The sequence below is a fragment of the Pocillopora verrucosa genome, chromosome 10 (assembly GCF_036669915.1).
Source record: "Pocillopora verrucosa isolate sample1 chromosome 10, ASM3666991v2, whole genome shotgun sequence".
NCBI classification, from domain to species: Eukaryota; Metazoa; Cnidaria; class Anthozoa; order Scleractinia; family Pocilloporidae; genus Pocillopora; species Pocillopora verrucosa.
In genome coordinates, this window is record NC_089321.1 from 1383437 (window position 1) to 1409071 (window position 25635).

General features: G+C 39.3%; 1 protein-coding gene across 1 annotated transcript; it reads right to left on the reverse strand.

The window, feature by feature from the left end:
* Window positions 1–6546: 6546 nt before the first annotated feature.
* Window positions 6547–20494, reverse strand: LOC131781051 (myosin heavy chain, clone 203-like). Its single transcript, XM_066173519.1, has 5 exons — window positions 20418–20494; window positions 19971–20255; window positions 19112–19414; window positions 7240–7686; window positions 6547–7001 (listed from the first exon to the last, which is right to left on the reverse strand). Exons 1-5 carry the CDS (start codon window positions 20443–20445, stop codon window positions 6547–6549), a joined length of 1518 nt encoding a protein of 505 aa, XP_066029616.1. The 5' UTR covers window positions 20446–20494.
* Between the last annotated feature and the right edge of the window lie 5141 nt (window positions 20495–25635).

Sequence of the window (25635 nt, forward strand, 5' to 3'; positions counted from 1 at the left end):
ACTCTCTCTTCTGAGCCATCCGCTCGCGAAAATAAACTACTTACCTTTGAAACTTTTATATTCAAAGATATAACATTTGCATCCCTCTGAAAGACTTGATACTTCCGGTTAAAATTCCTCACCATCACCCGGGTGAGGTTCAAACTCCCTTCTCCCTTCCCTCAAGTAAGGACGAATGAAAGGGTTAATAGTTGGATCATGAGCTTGAGATTCCTCTAGTGGGAAAGTTTGATGAGTGCGAAGCGTGAATCACCTGTCACGTTTGGAAATCGAGAGCAAATAATCTTATCTTTTTATATTAAATCTACTAGTCGTCCAAATTTAACAAAACAGGCTAATACTTTTATTTCATTTTGTTTCCAAACGCACACTGGTAGGTTACTCACTACTTAATTAACGCCGAATAGAGAGCGAGTAGCGTGGCCAATCAGATTGCTGCGTTTTGATAAAACATGAGCTGCACAACCCCATTTACATTCTAATATTCGACAACGTTTGGCTATATGACTCTAATATCAACTTTTCCTCTTTATAGTTACTTTTATACCTGGTCCTCATGAGTTATCCTTCCTCAGAACTCGAATTAGAGAAAAAATGCTTCAGTCTCTAATTGTGTTTAGCACATTGTCAAAAGTCTTTCTCTCTGAGTCGACTTCGGTGTCCTACTACCTCGTCATTTTTTGCGTGCGTCAATTAACAGATGAACACAAAACGCTTCACTCAATCAAGTGATCTTTTTTCCCCCATTTCAAGTCTGTCCACTGAAAGCTCGTCAGAAATACTAATACGGATGTTTTTGAAAAATAGGCTGACAATCCAAATAACACTTTAGAAAACTACGCCCCTTATCACGATTATTAACAGTTTGATAATTCTCCCCTTCTCCCCGGGTTTGGAAAATTCAATAACCCACGGCTCGCTTGTTCCAAAATTTCACTTTCAATCATCGAAAAAAAAGCTAAAAAGAAGTCCCGGAAAAGGTCTAACAGTACAATTCGGCAGATGGCGTGACAGCTTCAGCTCTATACCTCTTTTCAGCTTTTCCTCTATACTCTCATAGAGCACGTTCTTTCAACCAATGACAGCGCGCGCTATACCCGAACTTTATTATAATACTTATTGTGCACACAAAGAATTAAGTCTGACTTGCGTAGCCCGCGCGAGATTTGAACTGCTCTCATATTATGAAAGATTACTCTGGGAGCGGCGAAGTCGTTATTCGATAGTCCGTAGAGCGAGAAAGTGAAGGTTTCCTCCTCCGACTTTCTCGCTGCTATTTTCTCCCCTCAAATTTTCTTTTGGCTGTCTTTCCTTCAGCCTTTCCGAGCGTTTAAATTTCCCGTTCGTATGCTAATCGGAAACTTCGAAAAATCCCTCATGTGATCTGAAGCTGTTGTGCCATTGTCCAAAAATGGCCATATGGGGTCATTATAACAAAGCCTATTGTTATCTATGTCGACCCACTTTTCTTGATACGCATGACACAAATTTTTTTTTTTTTTGCGTCAACATCTAGCTTATCATATGTAAAAAACCAACTCCGACTGAAAAAAAAATTCAAAAAACTTAAAACTCGGTTTTTTCGGGCCCTAAAGTGCTCTTATTTTGTCTTTTGAGCGTCCCGTGGACTAGTAACAAATTAGCGGGCGATGACGTAGAAAACTGTGAAAACTCTCAGTTGACACTTACAAATCTCTCACAACTCTTGTAATTTTGTATCAGTCAGCGTTGAAATACTCCTGAAATAATGTCTGATAGCGATGTATGCCTACCTTCAGTAAGCTCTACCGAGAGTTGTAATATATCGTACTCAAGCAGTAGATAAGAAATGAAAGTTGCGAGTACGGTTCAGCCCTATGAAGGAGAACCGCGTGCCTCAAACGAAGATTTCAACGAACACTGACAAAGACGATTTCTCCCCTGCGGTGTTCACTGAGGTCAAGATTAAAACAAAAAGTTCCTGTTACCGAATGTTTAGCTTGTTGCGTTTGTGTTTTGTTTTCTATGGCGAAATCTATCCAGAGAATGAATAGCTGTGTTCGTTTCTGTTGCCATGACATTTTATTTCTTCGCACTATGTGCGGCGAAGGTTCCTATCGGTCAGTGCTCTAGAGTTTTGCTGCTGTAGAGAAATTCCCTTTCTAAACCAAAAGCAAACTTTTGGCGAAAGAATCAGCTGTGTCACGAGGCACGAGGATTTTTTAATCAGAAGTCATCGAATAGTTTCACTGCAAGTTGCTTCTTTCCTCAGAGATTGCAAAGGAAGAGGCCATCGTCGCGATCGTCGAGCCGGTCAAACCGAACGGAAAACGAGTGAGATTACATCATTGATATCAGGAAAGGGCTTTAACTTTATTACAAATGATGTATTTCTGTCAGTTAAATACGATGGAAACTACAATTGGTAGGGTTTTCATCCGACAAGAAAAGTGCAAATGTAGTCATGTGGAAAAACAGGGAGTATCAGTACATCTCAAGCGCGTGAAATAAACAACAATAAGGGGTTCTCGAAAAGAATGTTGAACAATCGTGTACGGTGTGAAAACAGGCTCCTTAATCAGCATTCTTCACTGGTCATCTTCCCCTGATTTGACAAGTGCTATGTGTTCGTTACAGGCGTCTTCGAAGCCGGTACGGGGCATAAGGCTGACGACATTGAAGAGTAAACTCTCCTCGAAGTCGACGATCGAAACGCGTCCATTTTGCCATGCAGCTACATCCTTCGGAAAGTAGTGTATAGAAATACCCGGTATATGTGTATTACTCTTGTAGCAAACATCATTTGGCGCTCCGGCCACGCAATACCCCACCATAGATTGCGACGTTTCTTCACAGTTTTCTACAACTCAGCTATGTAGCATGATCGTTCTGGCCGCGCGCTTAACTCACTATCTATTTTCTGATTGGCCGAAATTTCGAAATCAGCGATTGGCTGAAACCAGTGATTGGCCGAATTTCCGAAATCAGCGCCTGGAACGTCATCTAGCTGCAGATTATACAGTAATCAAGTCAAGGACACTCGAGGTCACGGGTAATAATGTCATGTAAGATTGCAGTGTATGATCTCTACGGGTAATCATGTCAACTTTGCGCGCTTTATGTTGCTTACTGATTTGTATACTTTTACACGTTTACAAATAAATTATCAGTTCCACTTGCTGTAGTGACCTTTTATTTCTCTTTCAATGTATAATAAAACAATTATTAAATTCGTTTTTTCTGATATCCAGAATAAACAAGGTTAGGGTTATCAGCCTCAGCCTTTGGCTTTGGCTGATATCTCTACCTCGGCCTTGATTGTTCTGGATATCACAAAAACCTCATCCAATAATTGTTTATTGACTGAATGCTCTCGACCAATCGGAGTTTTTATGGTAAGTCTTCTGTATAATAACAAGAATTATCACGTGACCTAACAGCGAGAAGACACTTAAGAATGATAAAGTTGTGCGATTGAGTCTTACCTGTGATTATAAACCCTTGAAAGTGAGAGAAAGGATACCCTCCCACCCACGCTCAGTATACTGAATGTCCTGTGTCATTCACAAGATCGAGCTGAGTCGGTGCATAGCCCCAAGACCCCATGCACAAACTATGTAGAAACAAGGAAAATTTGGTTTTATCAACTGCGTTGGTAATGTGTATCGCCCACCGTAAGAAAGTTTACGGTGGTCAATTTACGTTATATATCTGAACAATTAGCCTATTCAGATGTTCGGCTTGCATTTCGGGCCTGATGTAGTTTGATAGCTTGAGATGACATGTTGCAGACATTGATCCATGTCTTAATCTATATATTTACTGTACAGACCCGCGGCAACACGGAACCTATTTATTTCATGATTAAAAAAAAGCCAAATTATTGTTAATGGTGACTAGTTCTATGCGTCTGTCCTCCAAAAGATTATAGGTAAGAACCTGTCAAAATGCCTGTATAATTTACTTCATCATAAAAATTCAAATTGTGAAAAATGATGACGTGTGTGTGCGCGGACGATTAACTACTCTTTATAGTACGTCTTTATGCTAACACCCGGAAATGTCATAAAATAACTGATTCCTGAGTCAGTTGAGCGCTCATCAGAAAAAGAAGTGCCTAAGAAGCTAAATTTACTCTCGGCTACGCCTCAACAAACTTTTACACGCCTTTGGTGCTTCAACTTCCCGCGTGCTTCATATCCCCATGAATGCACAGTTGACGCATGAAAAAACTGCTAGGAGAATAAGAATTAATTTAGCTTCTTCAACTTAGCCTTTTTAACCCGCTCACTGGCCATTTCTCCGGTCTACCTTGGATTATTCACACCTTTAATTATTTACATATGCATTTCAATTGGTATTGAATATTGGCTAAGCGGAAAGCGCAACTTCACGTTTTTAAATATATTGCGATCCATGCTTGAAGAGCAAAATTTTTGTCAGAGAATTTTAAGGATCGTATGCGGTTGATTGTAAATATAAGAATTTAAGGAGACGATGCACGCGGGAAAAGAAGCCCACATCGCTGAGGATTATTTTTGTGGTTTGCAACATGCCTTCTGGACAGGGCTTAAGCTCGCAGCAATCCAGTTTAGTATGGAGAGTAAACAAAGGCCATTTTTCTCATATCAAACTAAAATTAAAAAGAATCGAAACCTTCTGATGTTGAAAAAACAGCTATTATCACACTCTTTTGGCTTACAAATGGACGGAAAAACAATAAATACAAGACAAGAGGCATTATTACGTTTGCCAAACAGTTGGTTGCTGGGACTATCACAACGCGCGCGAGACGAAAAGAGCTCGAGTAGACACACGCGTAAAGCGCGGAAAAGAGCGTGTCTCGCGTCTTTTTCGTGTCTTTTCTACTTGTGAAGAAAAAAAAAACCACGAAGACTTGCATTTGATAAATAGACTCTTACTTTAATGTTTTTAATCTGTGCTGCTCCACCTACAATTACAGTAGCTGGGAATTTAACAATGATATTTTGAGGGGAACAACCTCTCTCAACCTTATTCAGATATTTTGATGATACTTCATATTGGATAACTGACTCCAATACGATCCCACCAATAAAAGCTTGAGATAACTTGTACTGTGCAGAAATATAAAGATTTCTTCAGAAATCGATTAAGTTTCTTGAAACTTACCTTGATTGTTTACGCTCTCCATCATTTTTTTATCAGTATGGTGGACTTAGTTACAGTTAGTGTGAATCTGATTGCAAGTAACGAAATACTTTCCCCGGGAATCCAGAAAAACGAGGCTCAATTAGGGCAGTTCGATTGTTTTTTTATCATATCATTGGTCGTTTAAGACTTAAAAGCAGACAGGTCCATGTTTTTGTTGAATAATGATAAAAAGACGTCACTCCACGTGCTACCCACTCAACTCACTATTTACATATATCTGAAAATTAGAATGTGGTGGAGCTCGAGATTCCTAATCCGTGATGCAGTTGATGAGGACGAATATCTTATCCTATGTGAAGAAATCTAAAGCTCCTATTCTAACTGTTTTGGTACCAATCTTCCAGTCGTCCAAAAGTTTTCAACAAGACACGCTCATGTTTTCATTTTATTTTGTTTCCAATCACATCGATAATCCACTCACTTTACTCACTATCTATCACGGAATAAAGAGCTACTGGTGTAGCCAATCAGATTGCAGTAGTTTTGATAGAGCGCTAGTTGATTTATTCTAAAACGGAATAGCGAGGAGCATAGCCAATCAGACTTCAGTGACTTCAGCGAGAGAACGCCAGTTATAGTTATATGTGGTGGCTACTGATCAGAACCTGAGTCGCACAACATTTTTAGTTTCTTATGTTCGAAAGTTACAAGTTTGGCTGCTTACGACCCTATGAGCAACGTTTCCCCTTTAGAGCAACTTTTATACCCGGTTTTCATGTGTTACCATTTTCCAGCACAAATATTTGGTGGATGATAATAAAGAAAAAGCTGACAATCTACAACTCACTCTAAAAGCTACAGTCATCACTATTTTGAAAACGCTGATAATTCTTCCCTACTACTTGGTTTTGAAGATTTCAATAACCTAGCAATTTCCTAAATAAACGAATTCTTCATTACAAACTCGGGCAAACTAAGATCAACACTCTATCGCTTAGGTTGTGTTAGATGATCATTTACAACGATATTTTTGCAGCATAGACAACTAAAAAATTAATCCGTTCTCCTAATTTTCAATATCTACAATTTCATGTAACTGCCTATAGAATATTGATTTGCCATACCCTTGAAAAAATGATCAAAGAATATGGCATCTTAATTTTTTTATTGTCTTGCATTCACTTAAAATCAAACAGCAAATTGCAATGTTCTAATTGTGGTAAAACGAAAGAAAAATCACACTCTAAGTGAAGATATAAGAGATTACAAAGAAAAAGTTATGTGACCCCTCACAGGCACTTTTAAAGGTAACTCACACACAGACCTTGATTTGAGGGGTTACTTTTTTTTATCTCAGACGCTTGATGAAAACTTTAAAGGTTAAAAGCCTCCCTAGTTGTCAGCTCTCAAATGTTTAGAAGTATTCCATACAGCTCAATTCCAGATAGATATAATCCATCGAAAAAAACGAAAAGGCGCTATTTCCCCCACAACAGACCAAATTCTCGTCTGATGTATAGATGTGTCTCTGCACATACACTGTGGATCCTTCATGTCAATAGTTTCAAGACTATCCCATTTCTTTCCATCATTAGATCCCTCTAGTTTCCAATTTATAGGTGCATAACTTCCATACACATTACCGTCCCTCAAGGAGCAGTTTGTGATTATAAGCCGATAGCGTAAGCCTAGATCAATGGACCACCATGAATTTTCCTTATCGTCTGTTCCACTGATGTTGCCCGTCTCATGGTTAAATATATCATTCACGTTTCCCAGTAGATCGGTGGATCTATTAGCCACCAGCTTAGCCGAGGGTTCTCTCTTCAAGAAGCATATGACACCACGGCAGTTTCTACCAAATTGCTTTCCCGTTGGCGAGAAAACACCTAAACGGACGGACGGTACCTCAGAACACAATTGAAAAGGGAACATCCCTACCTACCCCCTCCACCCGTCAGTTTCCCAAACTTGAATAAATTATAGATAAAGAAGTAATGACCACCGTTTTATCAAGTATTGTTTTTTTTTTTCAAGTATCGTCGTTTAAGCTAACTAAACATCCTTATAAAAAACAAATTAGCAACGGATGTCAAGGTACTATTATCTTTGTGCCTTTATACTTACGTCTTCTGGAGTTGATGTACTTCTCAAGCTCCTCTTGTAGCCTGTTGCACTCCATCTCACTGTTTTCTACTCTTTTGCGTAACTTTTCTTTTTGAGTCGACAGCTCATAAATTTTAGCCTTTAACTTCCTGGGCTCTTCTGGAGCGGTTTGATCTTCTATGAGTTTCATTAATTTTTCTGTCTCGGCTTTTAGAATTTTGATCTGCTCCTCCAAGTTTGCTTCAGCTTGTGTCTTCGTTGTCGTGATCAGAGTTATTACTTTTTCTAATTCTTTTTTCTTCGTTAGTTGTCCATTGTAGGATTCCTGCAAGGCATCTTTTTCATTCTTGAGTTGCATGATTTCCGTTTTTCTTCCTTGCTTCTTTTCTTCCCATTTCTTCTTATCTTCTTCATGCTCTGTTTTTATATCATTTAGTTCCTTTTCCAAACGCGAACATATCTGGCATTCTGTATAAAATAATTTCCATATTAGTTTCTTTAAGGTTACTCAGTTAAAATCATTATGATACCAATAAGGATCTGGCCACAAAAACTTGAAATATTCGTATTTCTCCGACAACCCGACCAAAAATATTTGTCGAATCAAGGAGATGGCATGAGACGATTTTTGAAAAAGAATGCGCTAATTTTCAGCCCAACTTTCATCCGAATATGAAAAAAAAACACGCAGCCAAGCTGCCTTAGATGACAGCGAAGACAACAACTAAAAGTATGGTACTAATAAAGGCGACCGAGGAAATGGCTGGTATTAACTGTCTATCAATATATTTGAAGATATCAAAATTTATTTTTCCACTGTTTTCTATTGTAAGCCGGCGTCGAATGATCTCTGCCAGTATGGCGTCACGCAGCAATATCGAAGCACTTCGCGTGGCTTGTATTTACAGGGACTTCATCAATAGCTAACAAAGAGAAGCTCAATACAAGTTATTGGATAATTATCCACAGATTTACCGTCTATGTGCGAGGTTTGTTGAATAATTGTCTGTGTGTTTAGCTGTTTATTATTTTGTTAACGTGATTGATTGTTATTTAATTGGTTAAAATTCTGCGTAAGTAGACTGACGGCCAAATTGACCTCGGAACGTATCAAAACAGACTAAAACTAGAATATAGTCGACGCCCTCGGGGAAAGATTTAGTGTCCGTTATAGCGAGAGTCCGTATACTAAAAGCGGGTACGAGGGAAAAAAATGTTTTGTCTCTAAACATGAAGATGTAACTACGAAAACAATGAGTTTCTAACGTGGCCTCACAAACCGGAAGAAGATCCAATGGAAATTTATCATATTTCGCTTTATATTATGTGAGTCAAGATTTTGGACGAAGTGCTTAACTGTCCGCTATAACAAGAAAAAGAAAAATAATGCAAAATAGTAAAATGTCGCGCCGGGTTTGGGGGGGGGGGTGTGCATGAGTGCATGAGTGCATGAAAGTGCCCGCATTTCCGTAATTGCGGGAGTTTAATTCAGACGCCTGGCTCTCGTCTGCAATGGCGGGGTGTCCATAATAGCGAGGTGTCCGTAGGGCGAGAGTCGACTGTATACGACAAACCTCATGCACAGACGGAAAATTAGTTAGTACTAACCCAGTTTAGCTTGTATAAACCTTCTCTTTATTAGCAACCAGTGGCACCTTCGCTGGACTGAGCAAACCAACGAAAGCGCTTCTTATGTTGCCACGTAACGTCGATAAAGTCACCCAATATTTAAAAAAGCGGTTTGTAGCACATTTTCAGATCAACCTTGATTTCAAAGGCAACTCATGAATTTAACCTTGAAATCAAGGTAGGCTTAAAATCAACCTTAATTTAAAAAAAAAAGTTTTTGCACATTTTGAAATCAACCTTGTCTTTAAAAGGCAATTTGAATTATTCACAGGTGAATAATTTCACACTCTTCAGATTTCCATGAGATCCCTGACACGTGATCTTCAGGTTACTACCTACTTGTGACGAACTTATCTCCAACATCTTCTCTCATATCCTTGTTGAAGTTTTCAGTTGCAATCTCATAAGCAAGACTGTCAGTGTCTGTGAATAGAAGCTTTGCACGATCTCCATACTTCTTCTTGATGTAGTTATAGTGGAATTCATACATCAGTGCCCTGCTGATATCGAGGATGCTCATTCTACAATGCACCGGTTTATGAAACACCAGCTTAGTTCGCTTCATGTGGATGGCAATGAGATTTTCATCGAATATGGTAAATTGCTTGAAGTTGCCTTCGGGTGAAAGTTTCGGTGTTTTCTTTCGGTTATTGACTAATCTCACATCTACTCTATTCCTGATGTTTTCCATAGTATTTCCGAAAAAAGGAGTTGTTCATCAGCTTGAAATTCATTCTTTGCATTCGCGGGCAGCGTCGTGTTTAGCTCAATGATGTATTTCGTTGGCTTTGTTTCATTTGCCCGTGCAAAGCGATTTGAGATCATTGAGATTCCTCCCCGAATTCCTTTTTCAATCATCAGCATTTCTGGATCTTTCAATAACTCAAGCTCAACGTTTATCACCTTCAATGCAGCATCCCAGGCCAATCCAGGAGCGATCAAATACCAGGCAGGGTCGAGCTCATAATTCTCAAGACAGTCTGAACCCTTCAAACACATCTGCAAGCAGGAGAGCGTCTTAATTTAGATAATGGTCATAGTTTTCTGAACTCATTCCAGACATTCTTTGCGTGTTTATAACCTTCATCAGATGTATCACAGTCATTCAGCTTAGAGTGGAACTTACCTTTTAACGGTAGTTCTCTTTCATCGAACTTGGTGATACAATCCATGTAATCATATAGGTACACACCCTTTATTGAGACCAACTCGATTTTGTCCTTGAATACCTTCTCAGTTTCCTTCAGCTTAGCAAGACTCAAATTATTGACCAATTTTTCGATAGAAGAAGCCATGAACTTGAAACCGTCAATAAAGCGAAGCTCATTCTCGATGTCAACTTCTTTACCATCTTTGTTGATAAGAGCTCCAACATCAACATCTTCGCTGAAGCTTATGTAATTTTCCTCATTATAGGGAATGCATTTGATTCTTCCTTCAGCCTTACCGAGATTCTTAACGAATAGATGAGAGTCGTAACCAGCCAAGGTGTGAAATATGACAGGAGTGAGCTTCGGCTTCTGGGATTGTAGACTGCACATAAAGTGAGCTGCTCCACGATACTTCCTTGTAAAATGCCAGCGGTCTCTCACTTTTTCATCATTAAGTAAACCCTTGCAGAGCCAGTAGTGTGTTGCTTGTTTGAAATCACGCCTGTCTTCATCGCTTAAGATCGTCTTCTTTTTGAAGTTGAATTCCCTATGAATACTCTTGATGTTGTCCTCGAGCAGAAGATTTGAGAAACATTGTCATACTCACTCTATGCCCTATAGATGACTGGCTCTTGCGAATAAAGCTTATCATCGAAGCAGACGATGTGATAAACCCACATGGTTTATCCTAGTGAAACTCTTATCATTGTCTGGCTCACAATCACTTATGGGTTTAGTACAAGTCTAAAAGTCGGCACCAACCACAAAAGGTACTCTCATTGAGCGGCTATGATTCTTGAATTTAAGCACACTTCCCCTATCTGGCATCTCGATCCGGACTGCCTCATTTTATGAGCAATACTCTTCACGGGGTGTAAGCTTTTCTTTGCTTGAGAAGTGGTTCAGTCACCTGAGGAAATATTCTTTCCCTTTGTTATCCTTGGAGGTTTGACTAGATAGCAGCTTGCTCATGTTCTTTATCAGGCAGTAGTGCTGCTTTTTTCGCCATCTGCGAAGACCTTTTTGTGCTGCAATGAAGCGCCATTCGAATGATTTCTTTGTCTTCAAATCAATCTTTTCGGGACCTGCCACTCCGACTCCTGGTCCTTCAGCTCCGCGGCTTGGCGTCCATGGAATACTTTTGCTAATGAAAAAATATCTTCCATTTTTAATAAAACGTTTTTTAAACAAAATCTGTCTAATAAAAACTAATAACAGTGGTTGTGTTGAAAATTATTGCAGATTCAAATGATCACACGATTCACTTCAAATAACCTCTCAGCAGCGAAAAATAGCAACATATCAGGCTCGTGAGTTTTTCCCTTTACAGCACTTGGTTTAAATTGAAGCGAACTGGAGAAATGTCTGTATTCGATTCCCAGGGCACTACAACTGTAAAGAGAATTCCAGAAGGTTATTATTCACTCAAAAGCCTTGGTCAAGCTTTTGAAGACACATTGAAGAGTGCCACCCCTTCAATGTGTCTTGAAGGAAGGAGTGAAGGAGTGAAGGTTAAAATGAATACTCCGGAAGAGTTTTGGAAATCCACAATCCTCAAAAGAAGCATATCCTTCTTGACAATGATCTGGTTGATCTTCTCGGAATTAAACGACGTTTGCAAACCATCAACTTAATCAGAATGTTTAAATCATTCATCAACTAGCTTGTCCACTGTACTATCGGGTTCAGTCGAGTGTCTCAAGATCAGACAGAAGATATTAGAATGATGACATAAGGAAAGCACTTGGAATTGGAGGTTTTCCCCTTGAGCTCACTCTTAACCGAAGAGGAAAGAAGGAGGTGCCAGCAGTTCCATTTAACGAGAATCCTGTCAGCCACCTCAATGAAGAGATTAAGATCTTTGTTACCCCATCCCAATACTTAAGTGCAAAATTCAGAGGAATATTCACAAGAGAAAAAATTAGCACTCTTTAAGCGCAGAATCAAAGAGATGGCTTGCGGGGCCGAATATGAGCTACTAGCCTCAACAGCTCAACTTCGCAGTATGATGCACAACAACAGGCTGTGGAATATCTCGTGAAATTTTTGATAGGGTTCCAGAACAGATCAAGTCGTTTCTGATGTTTCACATCTACTTCACCGTCAGAAGAATTCTCTTTGAGATGGGTTTAATTCAGAGTGGATCGGCTCTTCCAGGTGACCCAAAATTCAATCAGATGAATAATTATGACACGTCATTGTTCAAACGAATATGTGCAGAATTTGAAATTTCATCAGGTACAGACTTTCGCTTCAAACAAGGTGATAACCACTGTCTCGGATCTATTTTCATTTATGTCACAAATCTTGGACCATCAGCAACCTCAAACTCTTATCCTGGCTATAACAAGTTCAGCGATGAGGGTGGAAAAGCCATCGTAGGCTAACTGATCTTCTTCACAAGAAATGACAAAGCGAAAGTTGAAAATCAGTTTGACTTCTTCACGGCAGAAAAATGAGAAGGTCTGACACAAGCTGGGATGGCGAGACTGAATCAGTCAATTGAGGCATTCGTTTACTGCATTATTGGTTCTCAAGTCAGTGTCAGATCATCAGTATTGGGTTTATCAGAAAGCGCTAAGGAAGCTCAGCATGAGTTCCTTCTATTGGTTTAGAATGCGATCAGAAAGCCTGACATTTCGAAGAGCATTCAGAGGTTTCAGCCTTCAAAAGTCAGGCCTGATCTTGCAGTCTCACCAGGCACTTGGCTCATGCCCTAAAATCTTTTTCTGAACACTCAGAAGGAGGCAAGTTCTTACATGAAACTGGGAGTCAAGAAATCAGTGAATTTGGAGATAAAATTAGTCGAAGTACGGCATATGAATGGGAGCTCACTAAAAATCAACAGACTGACCTCTAACCCCTCACATAAAATTAATACGGCTTCAACTGAAGTTCAGGTGAAGACACTACCAAGGTGAGATGATACGCGAAGCGACAGCAAGACTAGTCATGATAACGCAAAGGTCGGGTTGATTTCTGCAGGTCTGGTCTCGGCCTTCTTGATTCATCACTTGTCCTTCTGAAGGCGCTTGACCATGAATATGACGACTCCCATTATCAGTAACAGCGTATTTCGACCGAGGAAGATGATCACTGATCCAGCACCCTTGAAAATGAAGCCGACTATTGAACCGGTGAGACTTAGGAGAGTTCCCGCCATCTTTTTCCAAGAGTCTTAAAACCATTTCCAACTCCTTTGACAACAGACTTCAGGTCATTTTCCAATGCGCTCACAATCACTCCAATCGTTGTTCCAACTGCCAGGACAACAGCTGAGACTGTGAATCCATACTTCCTGAAGATTTTTCTCACTCTCTTTCTTAGAGAAATGCCTTCTTCGGAGTTTTCCTTGTCCCAGGATCCCTTTCACTCATCTTTGACTTGACAGTCAGGGATCACGCAAACAATTATATCGTGAACAATGTCGCAAGAGCTGTTGTTGACAGGTTGACTGTGTGAGATTCGAAGGAAAATTCGTGCTGAACATTGATGGTTAGATCTATTCAAGCTTTTCTTTCGACTTCTTCTTGACTGGCAATGAGAGAGCAAGCATGTTCAGAGAAAGTTATTGTATTCAGTCTGTGTATCTTTCCAAGAGCAGATGCAATGCTGAAGATAAGAGGAAATCAGGAGTGGACAAGGAGGATAAGCTCAATTATGTTTACGACAACAAATTTTGGATTCCATTGGATTATGAGATTCTGAAGGATCATGGAGCCTTCTTCCCAAGAGCTCTTTGTGATGAGCTTCTTTTCGAGCTCAAGCTTGCACCTGTCAATTCGCTGATGAATTAACTACCATTCAGCTTGAGTATGAGGTCATTCACAATCAAGAACTTGCTGATGAGGCCTTTTTCCAGCTACAAAAATGGGAAGAGATTCATGTACGAGCATGTGACTCATCTCAAGACAATCTCAATAGCTAAGGTATCAGACACGACCACCAATGAGAGAATCAATGTTTCAAGGAGGTCAATGCAGGGACTTCCTCTTCTTCTTGAAGAGCCACATGTCGCTGGTGTTAGAGACAGTGAGAAGACATTTAGTCCTGACATCACTGAGGTGAAGGTGATAGTCAGTGGAGTCGCGAAGAAGGTTTACAGTCAAGGAATGAAGACAAGAGATATGTGGGAGGAGGTCTTCAGAAGATTTAGTAAGGAAAACAGCGCGATGAATGCAACAGACTTTTATGCCAGAGACAGATTCGGTCTATTCATCGACCTCAAAAGTAGTAGAGAGATGATCTTCATGGAAGTGATGGAGATTGTTGAATACGAAGGAGGAGCTCAGCTCGCAAATAATAGGAAAGCGTCAGGCTCAGGGAATGATAAATGTTACATCTTAATCCTCTCAGATGATCAGCTTAACATCGACAATCGTGAGCTTGGAAGCGCGACTTATTAATGAGATAACTTCTCATTTACAGAGGCACAATTTTGACGGAAGAACAATTCAAGGCACACCACGACTTCCTTGCGAGAAGATCTAACATTGATGTTTGAAAATATTCACAACAACGATTAACACCGTCTCAACGTCACTCACGAGTGAGAAATTGTGAAAACTCTAAAGAGGGCGTGAAATTATTCACGTGTGCATAATTCAAGTTGCTTTATAAAATCAAGGGGTTGATTTCAAAATGTGCAAAACCTGGTTTTTTTTTAAATCAAGGTTGATTTCGAGTCAACCTTGATTTCAAGATTAAATTCATGAGTTGAATTCAAGGTTGATTTTAAAGTGTACCAGAACCCGCTTTCTTACCACTCACCTCTTCTCTCCAGAGCCAATCAGAACTGAGAATTTTTTTCATTTATGTTATTATCAAAGTAAGCTCGCAAAGCGAAATATTGACGTGCAATATCATTTCCCTCTCTAGGTTAAGTAGCTGTTTGATTTGAATTATGATGTCGGAAAAGCTTTGAAAATATCTTCTTCCAGCAGAACTTTCAAAATTTCCAACTTAAAACGCCGGCGGCAAATAATTCCATAAACTCCACCTTTGTGAGGTTGTCCTACGAAAATTGACATAGACTTTTCGCTCTATATTCACCCTTCTTAGACCACACCAAAACGAAACAAAAGACAAACCTTTCACATAATTAGAGAACAAGATTTAACATGTGTTTCAAATTAAAGCAGACGCTGTTGAGGTGTTAACTCGACCTTCCTTGGGAATTTTTTTTGTGATAAATAAGATATTTTACATACGAGGTCGTAGTGACTAGTGTGCATGGCTGACGGTTTTGTTGGGTAGCGCCTGAGCAAGTTGCGAAACCGCAAGGGGGAGTTGTTTAGGATTTGTTATTACGTCATGCATGCTAGATGCGTTATGCATCTTGGGTTCGATTCGAACATGATTTTGCCATCATGGCGAATGTGTTATTATAAGTTTTAGTGCGCTGTTTGATGAAAGAAGGTTGCAATTCATAATACTGAGTCGATTTTCGCACGAGCCACGTAATCGGTTCACGAAATCCTAGCCTCTCCTTTTGTGAGGGATGCCTAACAGAGAATGAAAAATAAGCAACCAAAAAATCTCTGCCACGCAGGTTACTCAAATGCACACCATGTATAGTTGAAACCAACAATTATAATGTAGGCTGTAGTAATACTACTTAAAACTCTTTCACAGTAATTTCCAGATTGATACGATCGCTCAGAAGTATGTTTTCATTATTCAATAAAGTGGTGAGAACATTAAATCTTTGCAATCTTCTTCCAAGAGCGCGTGATGTACTCTTAAATGACCAGTTAATTTTAAATCTTAAGAGCGTTCGCCAGAGCACTAAAATTTGGAGCTAAAAGTAAAAAACCATATGTGTAATAACAACAAAAACAAAATGAGCTTTCAACATGTTCAAGTTCTTTATTTAAGAGTAATTTAAATTTAGGGCCGAACAGTAACAAAAGGTTTCGGAAAATGATTTTCTGTGCTTAAGCAAGAACTAAAATTTAACTGCGCGTTAGAATTCTGACTTAAGATTCACGCCCCAGAAGCGATATGGCTCGCAAGTTGACTGGGTGACAGAAAGAAAGGCCAAATCAAATTAAATCTGTAAAAACCTCAAAACATGGTAGATAAGGTGCCAAATATGTGTAGCTTCAACAGATACGCACAATCAACTTGCAAAAAGAATAAAATCGCTTTCAAGGGTCAAATTATATCAAATCTTAAAAACCCTAAAACATGGTAAACCAGCTGCCAAATAGGTGTAACGTATAGCCATGTGGTAGCCAAATCGAAACGCGAAAATCAAATTGAAGATAAGAATTTCATAAATGTCCGTCCTTTCACAAGCTTTTACGGTGAGTGGACCACTCAGAAAAAGACGCAAACATTTTTTTACACGCCCAATAATTACTGGAGCTCCCGCAAGCCGTTCGTTTTTCTCTTTGGTCGCCAAAATCTGCATCTTCTTCCCAGATGTTCCAAGTTCCAAGACGCAGAAAACTGGGAATGAAAATCATGAGCTTCCCCCTCTAGGTTTGCCCCTATCCCAAATCATCCTATTGTCACATGCTCAAACATCTGGGTGGCGATACAAAAGAAATATTTGCCTGGAGTTATCAACATAGTTCAAACTGGCATCTGTCCCAGCGGTAGATATGGAAATGTTTCATCGCTCACGCGGCGCTATAAAACATTTTTGTCCATGTATATCGCTGGGCCTGTTTTCATCTTCGATTTTTAGTCTTTGAAGCCAGTTTATTTCAATTCAAGTTTCTTCTACACGTTTGCTCTTCGTTTTCGAGGTCTACAAATGTGTACCTTGATGATTTTAAAGTACGGTCCATATCGACTGTTGTCTTCGTCGATTTTAAGACTTGGAAGCTATTCTAATTGGGTATTCTTCCACACAATTCCTTTTCGTTCAAATGATATACACCAGTGTATTTTGATCAAGGATGTAGTGAAAAGAAGAAAAATACTAGCCAGATCATTTTAGCCCACGGTCACAGGGACACGGGTACAGCGCCAGTTTAAACTATGTTGATAACTCGAGGCAAAAATTTATTGCACCTTTAGAAAAAGGTTGCCTGTTTTTCTAGGTGGTCCGTTCACCGTAAAAGCTAGTTAAAGGACGGGCATTTGTGAAGTTTTTGACTGTCAGTTTAACACACGTTTACCTTGTCAATTTCGATTGCAGCTTTTCTCCGTTACGCGCACTAACAAAAGAAGTATTTCTGAAAAATGTATGATGTTTTGCCAATTTGAATTTTTATTAGGTAATTTAGTGTTAACAACTGGGTTGAAAACGTAAATTAGCCACCGTAAAGAGTAAAAAAGCTGACGTTTCGAGCGTTAGCTCTTCGTCAGAGAGGAATTGTGGGTTGTGTGTGGATTTATATGTAGAAGGTGGAGCTACGCCATTGGTGGGAATATTGTGACGAGAAAACAGGAATAAATTAGTTGAATGAAAAGCGCTCGTTGATTCCGTGGGGATTAAGGGTGCCGATTTGAAATATAAATTTTTGTTCTAGTGTTTTACGGCTTTCCGAACTGCCTAGATGTAAGGAAAGGCCGCAAACTGCCACTCAATTGCTTTTCATTCGGTGGTAACTACTACCAACAAACTAATGGCGTGGCCATGGGTACTGAAACGGGACCCAGCTACGTCAATCTTTTTGTAGGTTTTATCGAACATCAATTTTTTAGCCAATACCACGGCCCAAAACCTCAACTCTACGGCCGCTATATTGACGATTGCATCGGCGCTACCTCCTCTACCAAAGAGGAGCTCACTCAATTTATAACCGCCGTTAATTCCTTTCATCCGGCTCTTAAATATACCTGGGAAATTTCCGACAATTCTTTGGCTTTTCTAGACATCAAAATTTCAATTGAAGGCAACGGCTTATGTACTAGTGTTTACTACAAACCTACAGATTCACATAGTTACTTGTTGTATTCATCCTCACATCCATCACACGTCAAGAACTCCATACCTTTTTCACAGTTTCTCAGACTTCGTCGTTTATGTAGTGACGACTCTGATTTTTCCGAAAAATCAGAGGCAATGTGCCAGTTTTTCGATAAACGCGGCTATCCTGTTTCTGTCGTTCAAGCGGGCTACCACCGTGCCCAACAAATCGATCGACAGGCAGCACTACAAACGGCCGAGAAGGAGAACACGGATCGCATTCCATTTACTCTTACATTTCACCCTCACAACCACGCAGTTAAATCTATCATTCTTAAAAATTTTAAATTACTCCAAAACGATTCAGAGACTGGCACTATCTTTTCGCAACCCCCACTTATTTCATTCAAACGTGACAAAAACATAGGCAACTTTTTAGTCAGGAGTTCATTTCTAACCAATGACCAATCTGGAACTTTTAAATGCGCTCGCTCACGATGCAAAACTTGTCCTTTCATTCATAACGTAGAGAAAATATCGGGACCCAAAAGATCCATTAAGATCATTGATCACTTTACGTGTACCTCCGCCAATGTTATTTATTGCATGACTTGCACTTATTGCAATAAGTTATACATCGGCGAGACAGGAAGACGACTGGGTGACCGATTCCGAGAACATCTTCGCGATGTGGAAATAAATGACAAGGACGCATCCAAGCCAGTCGCTAGACACTTTAATCTTCCTTATCATTCTAAACAGCATATGGCAGTTTGCGGCCTTTCCTTACATCTAGGCAGTTCGGAAAGCCGTAAAACACTAGAACAAAAATTTATATTTCAAATCGGCACCCTTAATCCCCACGGAATCAACGAGCGCTTTTCATTCAACTAATTTATTCCTGTTTTCTCGTCACAATATTCCCACCAATGGCGTAGCTCCACCTTCTACATATAAATCCACACACAACCCACAATTCCTCTAATCGCTCTGACGAAGGGCTAACGCTCGAAACGTCAGCTTTTTTACTCTTTACGGTGGCTAATTTACGTTTTCAACCCAGTTGTTAACACTAAATTACCTGCTATACTCTCCCACCGACGCAGCACCACAGTTTCTTTAGAAACTTACCCCTTTATGAATTTTTATTACTTTTTTAATGGGGCTGAGGGCCCTCAGGCCTCTCCCCTACCGCGGTCCCTTCTATGGCGGATAGTGGCTCACACAATTTCATGCAGTATCAACTTACCATCCATAGTTGAACCCTCGCATGTTTGCCTATCCTTATATCTCTGTCCATTTCCTTTCTGGGTGCTGTCAGCCAGCCCGGCTGGCTGACGAGAATCATCATCTTCTCCAACGGGAATCATTTCCTGCACCAGATTTTTCTGATTTACATTTCTAATTGAGAGGCACTTTTGTAGCTCTGAAAATTTTTCCTCCATGCGTTGGATTCTTTCCTTTAGGTCCTTCCCCAACTGTTCCACTGCACTTTGTAACGTCTGAAATAGTGCCTGATCGTAACGTGAACTTGTCTCCACTTTTCTTATTTCTAAGCACAAAGAGGAAAAAAATTTACGTATGTACAGGGTAGTAAGGTTGCGGGCTCTTCATAATGCTCTCAAGCTGTTAACATTGCGCTAGATTCCAGTAAGATTCCCCCACCACTACCTATTCAAATGCTGGCTATTGCAATTGCAGTGGCGAAATAGTTCAATGTTTTCAATTATTTTGAGGAGATCTGACTCGAGTTTAAAGTGTTGCTAAGCGGCCTTCGCGGTGATGCTTCAACCTCGCAAAAACTGTGCGTTGATACGCCTGTGGACCTCACAAGCTATTGCTTCCCGTCAGCAAAACTTATATATTCATTTAAATCTTGGTTTTCTTTTAGTGAGGCTTACGTATAACTGATTACCTCTCTCTTTGTGTAACAACGATATAGTCGAAGCTGCTCACTGCGCGAGCTCTATTTAGAAAGAAACTTCCTTAACATACCATGAAGTCTTTCGCTTCAAGGTCTTTTTCTACTAAGGTATTGATTTTTTTCGTTATGAAAGTAGATAGACTTGGTATAGACCGAGTTTCCTTTACAAAATGAGATTACATACCAAGCAGTTTTTCGGCAACATCTGTCCTCCCTATCTTAACCAGAGCATTTTTAAGAACTTCCATTGTTGCTCCACTTCCGTTTTCTTGTTGCCACTTTTCAAGCACTTTTTGTACCCTTTCACAGCAATCACCGTTGTGATCAGTCTCAGTATTATTCAGAAAAGCTGATGAGAGCCCTAAGGCTGAACCCAGTTTTTTCCAGTGTTTACCTACTTCCTCACATATTAACTCCTTCTGCTTTGCATTGATAAGAACCTGCTCAAACTGTAGACCACTAGAGGTGGCTGAAAAATAAGTAAACATCCTATTTGAACAAAAATTTTGACTCGAAAATTATGAACAGACAGCAAACTCTGGATATCCTGTTTATCAGTAACAAGTAACGACTTGGAAGGGATAATGAGTAAACCTAATACCGTTTTAGGAAAATTAATTTAATTAAGAACCTTTATTGCTGTCGTCCGAATCCCCCATCCGTCCAAGAGAATCGGTTATTTCCACCTCCCGACTCGGCTAAATAAACTGAAGAAAACAAAAAACTTTATAGAAGAAAGAGTGCATGACCGAAGGACAGATCCTGTTTAAGTAAGGCCAACCAGGTTTTTATTCCAATTCTATTACTAAGGGCTAACAGGCTGGAAAGGTGAATTAACTTGCTATAGCAATAGCTTTAACATCCATCCCGTTATGAAGAAAGTACTATATATGATTAGCTCCCAGTTCAATGGTCTTTTCCTTGAAACCCGAAGAAGCGTTTTGGTATAGATGAATTAATATGTGTTGCTGCAAAGAGCAGAGATTTACGCATTGTTTATCTGGTTGAAGCAAATAATTTCCATTTAACGTGAAATACTTTGATTTCATCGCGCGATAAATCTTATTTAAAAGTAGGTAGCGTGTCCTCTTTGGGGCCACCGAAACTTTCTGCACTGTTTGGGATTAATTGACGTGTTCTCGGTCAATAAGCATGCTGGACGTTTTTCAAGTATATTATCAAGTCTTAGATCATACGCATGATTTCAAAGTCGAACAAACACGCAGAGTGAGTTCGATTTGAAATCACAAGTATAATTTCAGATTTAAGTTTCAAGATACGAAGTTCAATTATCACTCTTAGTGCATCCATTTTGAAATCAAAAAGTTCAATCGCCCAAATACAGGTTTTTTTTTTTTCCAGCACAAATACTTTATTGATCCAGCATTGAGGCTGTTTGTAAAGAGTTGCAAAATTTCCCCCACGATGGCCTCTTTGATCTTCTTTGCCTTTCATTAGATTGGTTACTTCAAACAACTGAAAAATCTGATTGGTTGTTCTGTTTTTGTGTTTTTTTTTGTCTTCAAATGCACAAGTTATGGCTAAATATTACATAAGTTTTCGAATCATTCAAATTTGCCTGCTTCGATGGTTGCGAATGATTAATGGTGTCTGAGCATTGTGTGATGTTAAGCATCATCTTCAGATAATAATAAATTGCTTCAATTTTTTCCACATTCCAGAGCCCCATTATTTTATTTTTCACTTTCTCGCAATTTTCATTCTATGAAACATTCCCGCCTTCCTACATCTTACTTGAAACGAAGGAATCAAAACTGCGATGATAATTGGGGACGAAGTTTATTGAATGTGGTTGCTATGGTTTTTTTTATTATTTTACCAATTATGTCTGCATGACCAATCAATTAAATCGCAGCATTTGTCTTCCCCTGGCATCAAGTTACATTTCTCAAAGTATTATTTGATAAGGTATAGCAAAGAAAATTCGGCAACGAAAGGCAGCTCTTGGCTCAGCTTTGCCTATTAGTCGCAGTATCTCTATTACGTGTACAGTTGCTGTGCACTGATATTCTGTTTGTTGACATTCTTTAATCCGGGTCAAGAAGCATCACGAGTAGAATTAATAGCTGAACACACTGTCGTATTATGTAAGTTGGCGTTGAATACCATTGCTGGCGTATTTCCACAGAATTGAATTCTAGTTTGGAAAATAAAATCGTGTAATAAGAACTGACTTTTGTTGACACGAAGTGCGTAGGGTGTCTAGGGTCCTCTCCGATCTCGAACACATAAATTTTCTTGAATTAAGTCTCTACTTCCCTGTTTTGAGACACGGATGTTTTAAACGGATGATAAGGTTCTCTTCATACTGATTGTAAATGACAGAATGATACCCTGGAAATTCTAAGGCCCCTCTTAACCTCGCTATAACTTTTCCCCTCCCTGAAGTTGTCCAAACGTCAGTAACTTTTACATTATCGACAACAATTTTTTTCAAGACTACTCTCCCTCGGATGATCAGACTACATGATTGACAGTCATCCCTAGGTTCAAACCATATACTGACTATTCTTAAGGCAAGGCTTTCCGCTGAAATTGATCCTGACTGATTGCACACCACAAAGTAACTTTTTTAGAACGTTTAGGGCACCACTCTTAGAGATAATGAAACTCACATGATGCCCTCATCGCAGAATGCTCTTGTAGCCGGTCTGAAGTCGAGAAGACAGAATTCAAGGACCTATTCTAAACCCTGGCAGATTTTGGTATATTTAAAGAGATAATTTGCATTTTAATATATGCATTTTTACAATTGAGCAACTTCGTTCTCGAAATTTACGATCTTCCTGTTATCACACACCTTCGAGTGGATGGAACTCAATGAGTAGTTTTTGAAACAAAGACACTAGTTCGTAAGTTCGTATCCTAGCGAAGACTTGCTTACTTCACTGCTCAGTTAATTCAGACAATTCGCTTCGTTTTTTCGTGAAAAATGTTCGGGACTACTCGATAACATTCCCCCTCAAGTGTGTAATTACACTGACACAGTCAGCCTTTTTACTATCCCATCAATCACTGACAAGTGTGTTAAAGTTCTTACTGACGTTCATTCAACTTCAAGAGAAAAATAAGCAATTATTGGATGAGGTCGAGCATGATATCATGAATTATCAATGCCGAGGTCTGATGCTTCGGCAGATAACACAGACACAAGGTTTGATGATTCATGTTATCGTGCGAAAGCCGATCGAATTGAATAATTGTTTTGTTATGCATTTCTTAACCAACCTGCAAAAGGAGGCATTACTCGGACGAGGGGGCTTAGAAACGACGTAGACTTTGAACTCGACATGACATTATGTCAAAGAGAGGTAAGTTTCTAAAGAAACTGCGGAGCTGCGTCGGTGGGAGAGTATAACAGGGTAATTTGGCATCATCAACTGAGATGATAACGTAAATTGGCCGCCCGCTATTGGATATTGTTATACATTCGACTCACTATCTCTTTTCTGATTAGCCGAAAGCGTGCAGTGAGTTTTCGAAATCAGCGCCCGGGACGTCATCTAGCTGCAGATTATACAATAATCATGTCAAAGACACTTAAGGTCACGGTAATCATGTCATGTATGACCGCGGTGAATGATTTGTACGGGTAATCATGTCAAGTTCGCGCGCTTTGTGTTGCCTGCTGATTTATATACTTTTACACGCCTAGAAATAAATTATCAGTTCCACTTACTGAAGTGACCATTGTTTTTTCGTCCAATGTATAATAAAACAATTATTAGATTCGGTTTTTGTGATATCCAGAATAATCAAGGTCTCGGTAGCCTCTACCCCGACCTCGATTATTCTGGATATCACAAAAACCTCATCCAATAACTGTTTAGCTGAGTCGGCGCATAGCCCTAAGATCCCATGCTCAAATTATCTAGAAACTTGGAAAATGTGGGTTTCATCAACTGCGTTGAAAATGTATATCGCCCACTGTAGAAAGTTTACCGCGGCCATTTTGCATTATCTGAACAATTAGCTTATTCAGATGTTCGATTAAATTTCAGGCCAGGTGTGTGACTGCAATGTGATCCCATTGATAGTTTAGGATTACATATTCGTTGCAGAAATGGATCTATGTTTTAATCTATATATATATATATAATTTACTGTACAGACCCGCGTCAATATGGAATCTACTTATGATTAAAAAAAAAAGCCAAATTATTGTTAATGGTGACGATTTTTATGCGTCTGTCCTCCAAAAGATCATAAGTAAGAACCTATCAAAATGCGTGTATAATTTACTTTATCATAAAAATCCTGTTGTCAAAAATGATGACGTGTGTATGCGCTGACGATGAACTGATCTTTATAGAACATCTTTATGCTAACACCCCGGAAAAAGTCATAAAATAACTTACTCATTAGTCAGCTGTGCGCTCATCGAAAAAAGGAGGTACCTAATAAGCTAGAATTAAACTCGGCAACGCCTCAACAAACTCTTGCGCGCCTTTGGTACTCTAACTTCCAGCGTGCTTCATATCCCCATAAACGCACAGCTGACGCATGAAACAGCTGTTAGGAGAATAAGAATTAATTTAGCTCCTTCAATTTAGCCTTTTCAACTCGCTCACAGGCCATTTCTTCAGTCTACCTTAGATTATTCACACTTTTGATTATTTACATGATTTTACATTATTGGTGTTGAATATTGGCTGAGCGGAAAGTGCATCTTCAGGTTTTAAAAATATATTGAGATCCATGCTTAGGGAGCAAACTTTTCATCAGGGAATTTAAAGGATCGTATGCGGTTGAAAGTAAATATTAGAACTTAGGGAGACTTATAGAAGATAAGACTTTGACGATGCACACAGGAGAAGAAGCCCACAGTGCTAATGATTATTTTAATGGTCTGAAACATTCCTTGTGAACAGGGCTTGAGCTCGCAGCAATCCAGTTTAGCATAGAGAATTGATTATGGGCCATTTTTTCTCATATCAAACTAAAATTAAAAAGGATTCCAACCTTCAAGACAAAAGAGGCATTATCACGTTTGCCAAACAGTTGGTTGAGAAAACGCGCGCGAGGCGAAAAGAGCTCGAGTAGACACACGCGTATAGCGAGGAAAAGAGCGCGAGTCGCGTCTTTTTCGTGTCTTTTCGACTTGTGAAGAAAAGAAAAACCACTTCAGACTTACATTTGATAAAATAGACGCTTACTTTAATGTTGTTTAATCTGTTCTAGTCTACAAACAATTACGATGGCTGGGAATGTAACAATGATGTTTTGAGGGAAAAAGTTTCTTTCAACCTTATTCAGATGTTGTGATGATACTTCATATTAGATAACTGATACAAATACGATCCCACCAATAGCTTTGAGATAACGTACTGTATCAAAAATGTCTTCAGAAATTGATTGAAAATTGAAACTTACCTTGATTATTTACGCTTTCCATCACTTTTTTTTTATCAGTATAAAGGACTTAGTTTTAGCTGGTATGAATCTGAGTGCAAGTAATGAAATACTTTCCCCGCGAATCCGCAAAAACGAGGCTCTATCAGGGCAGTTTGATTGGTTCATACGTATAATTTTTGGAGGACAGGCACATAGATGACGTTTTATCATATCCTTAGTCGTTTAGGACTTAAAAGCGGACAGGCTCATGATCTCGTCTAATTATAACATATATAGTTCACGCCACGTGCTACCCAATCAACTCACCATCTACGTGTATCTAACAACTACATTGTGACGGAACCCGAGATTTCTATCCCGTGATGTAGTTGATGAGGGCGAAGTCGAATCTCTTATCCGACATAAAGAAATCTAAAGCTCTTGTTCTAATTGTTTTGGTACAAATCTACCAGTCGTCCAAAACTTTTCAACAA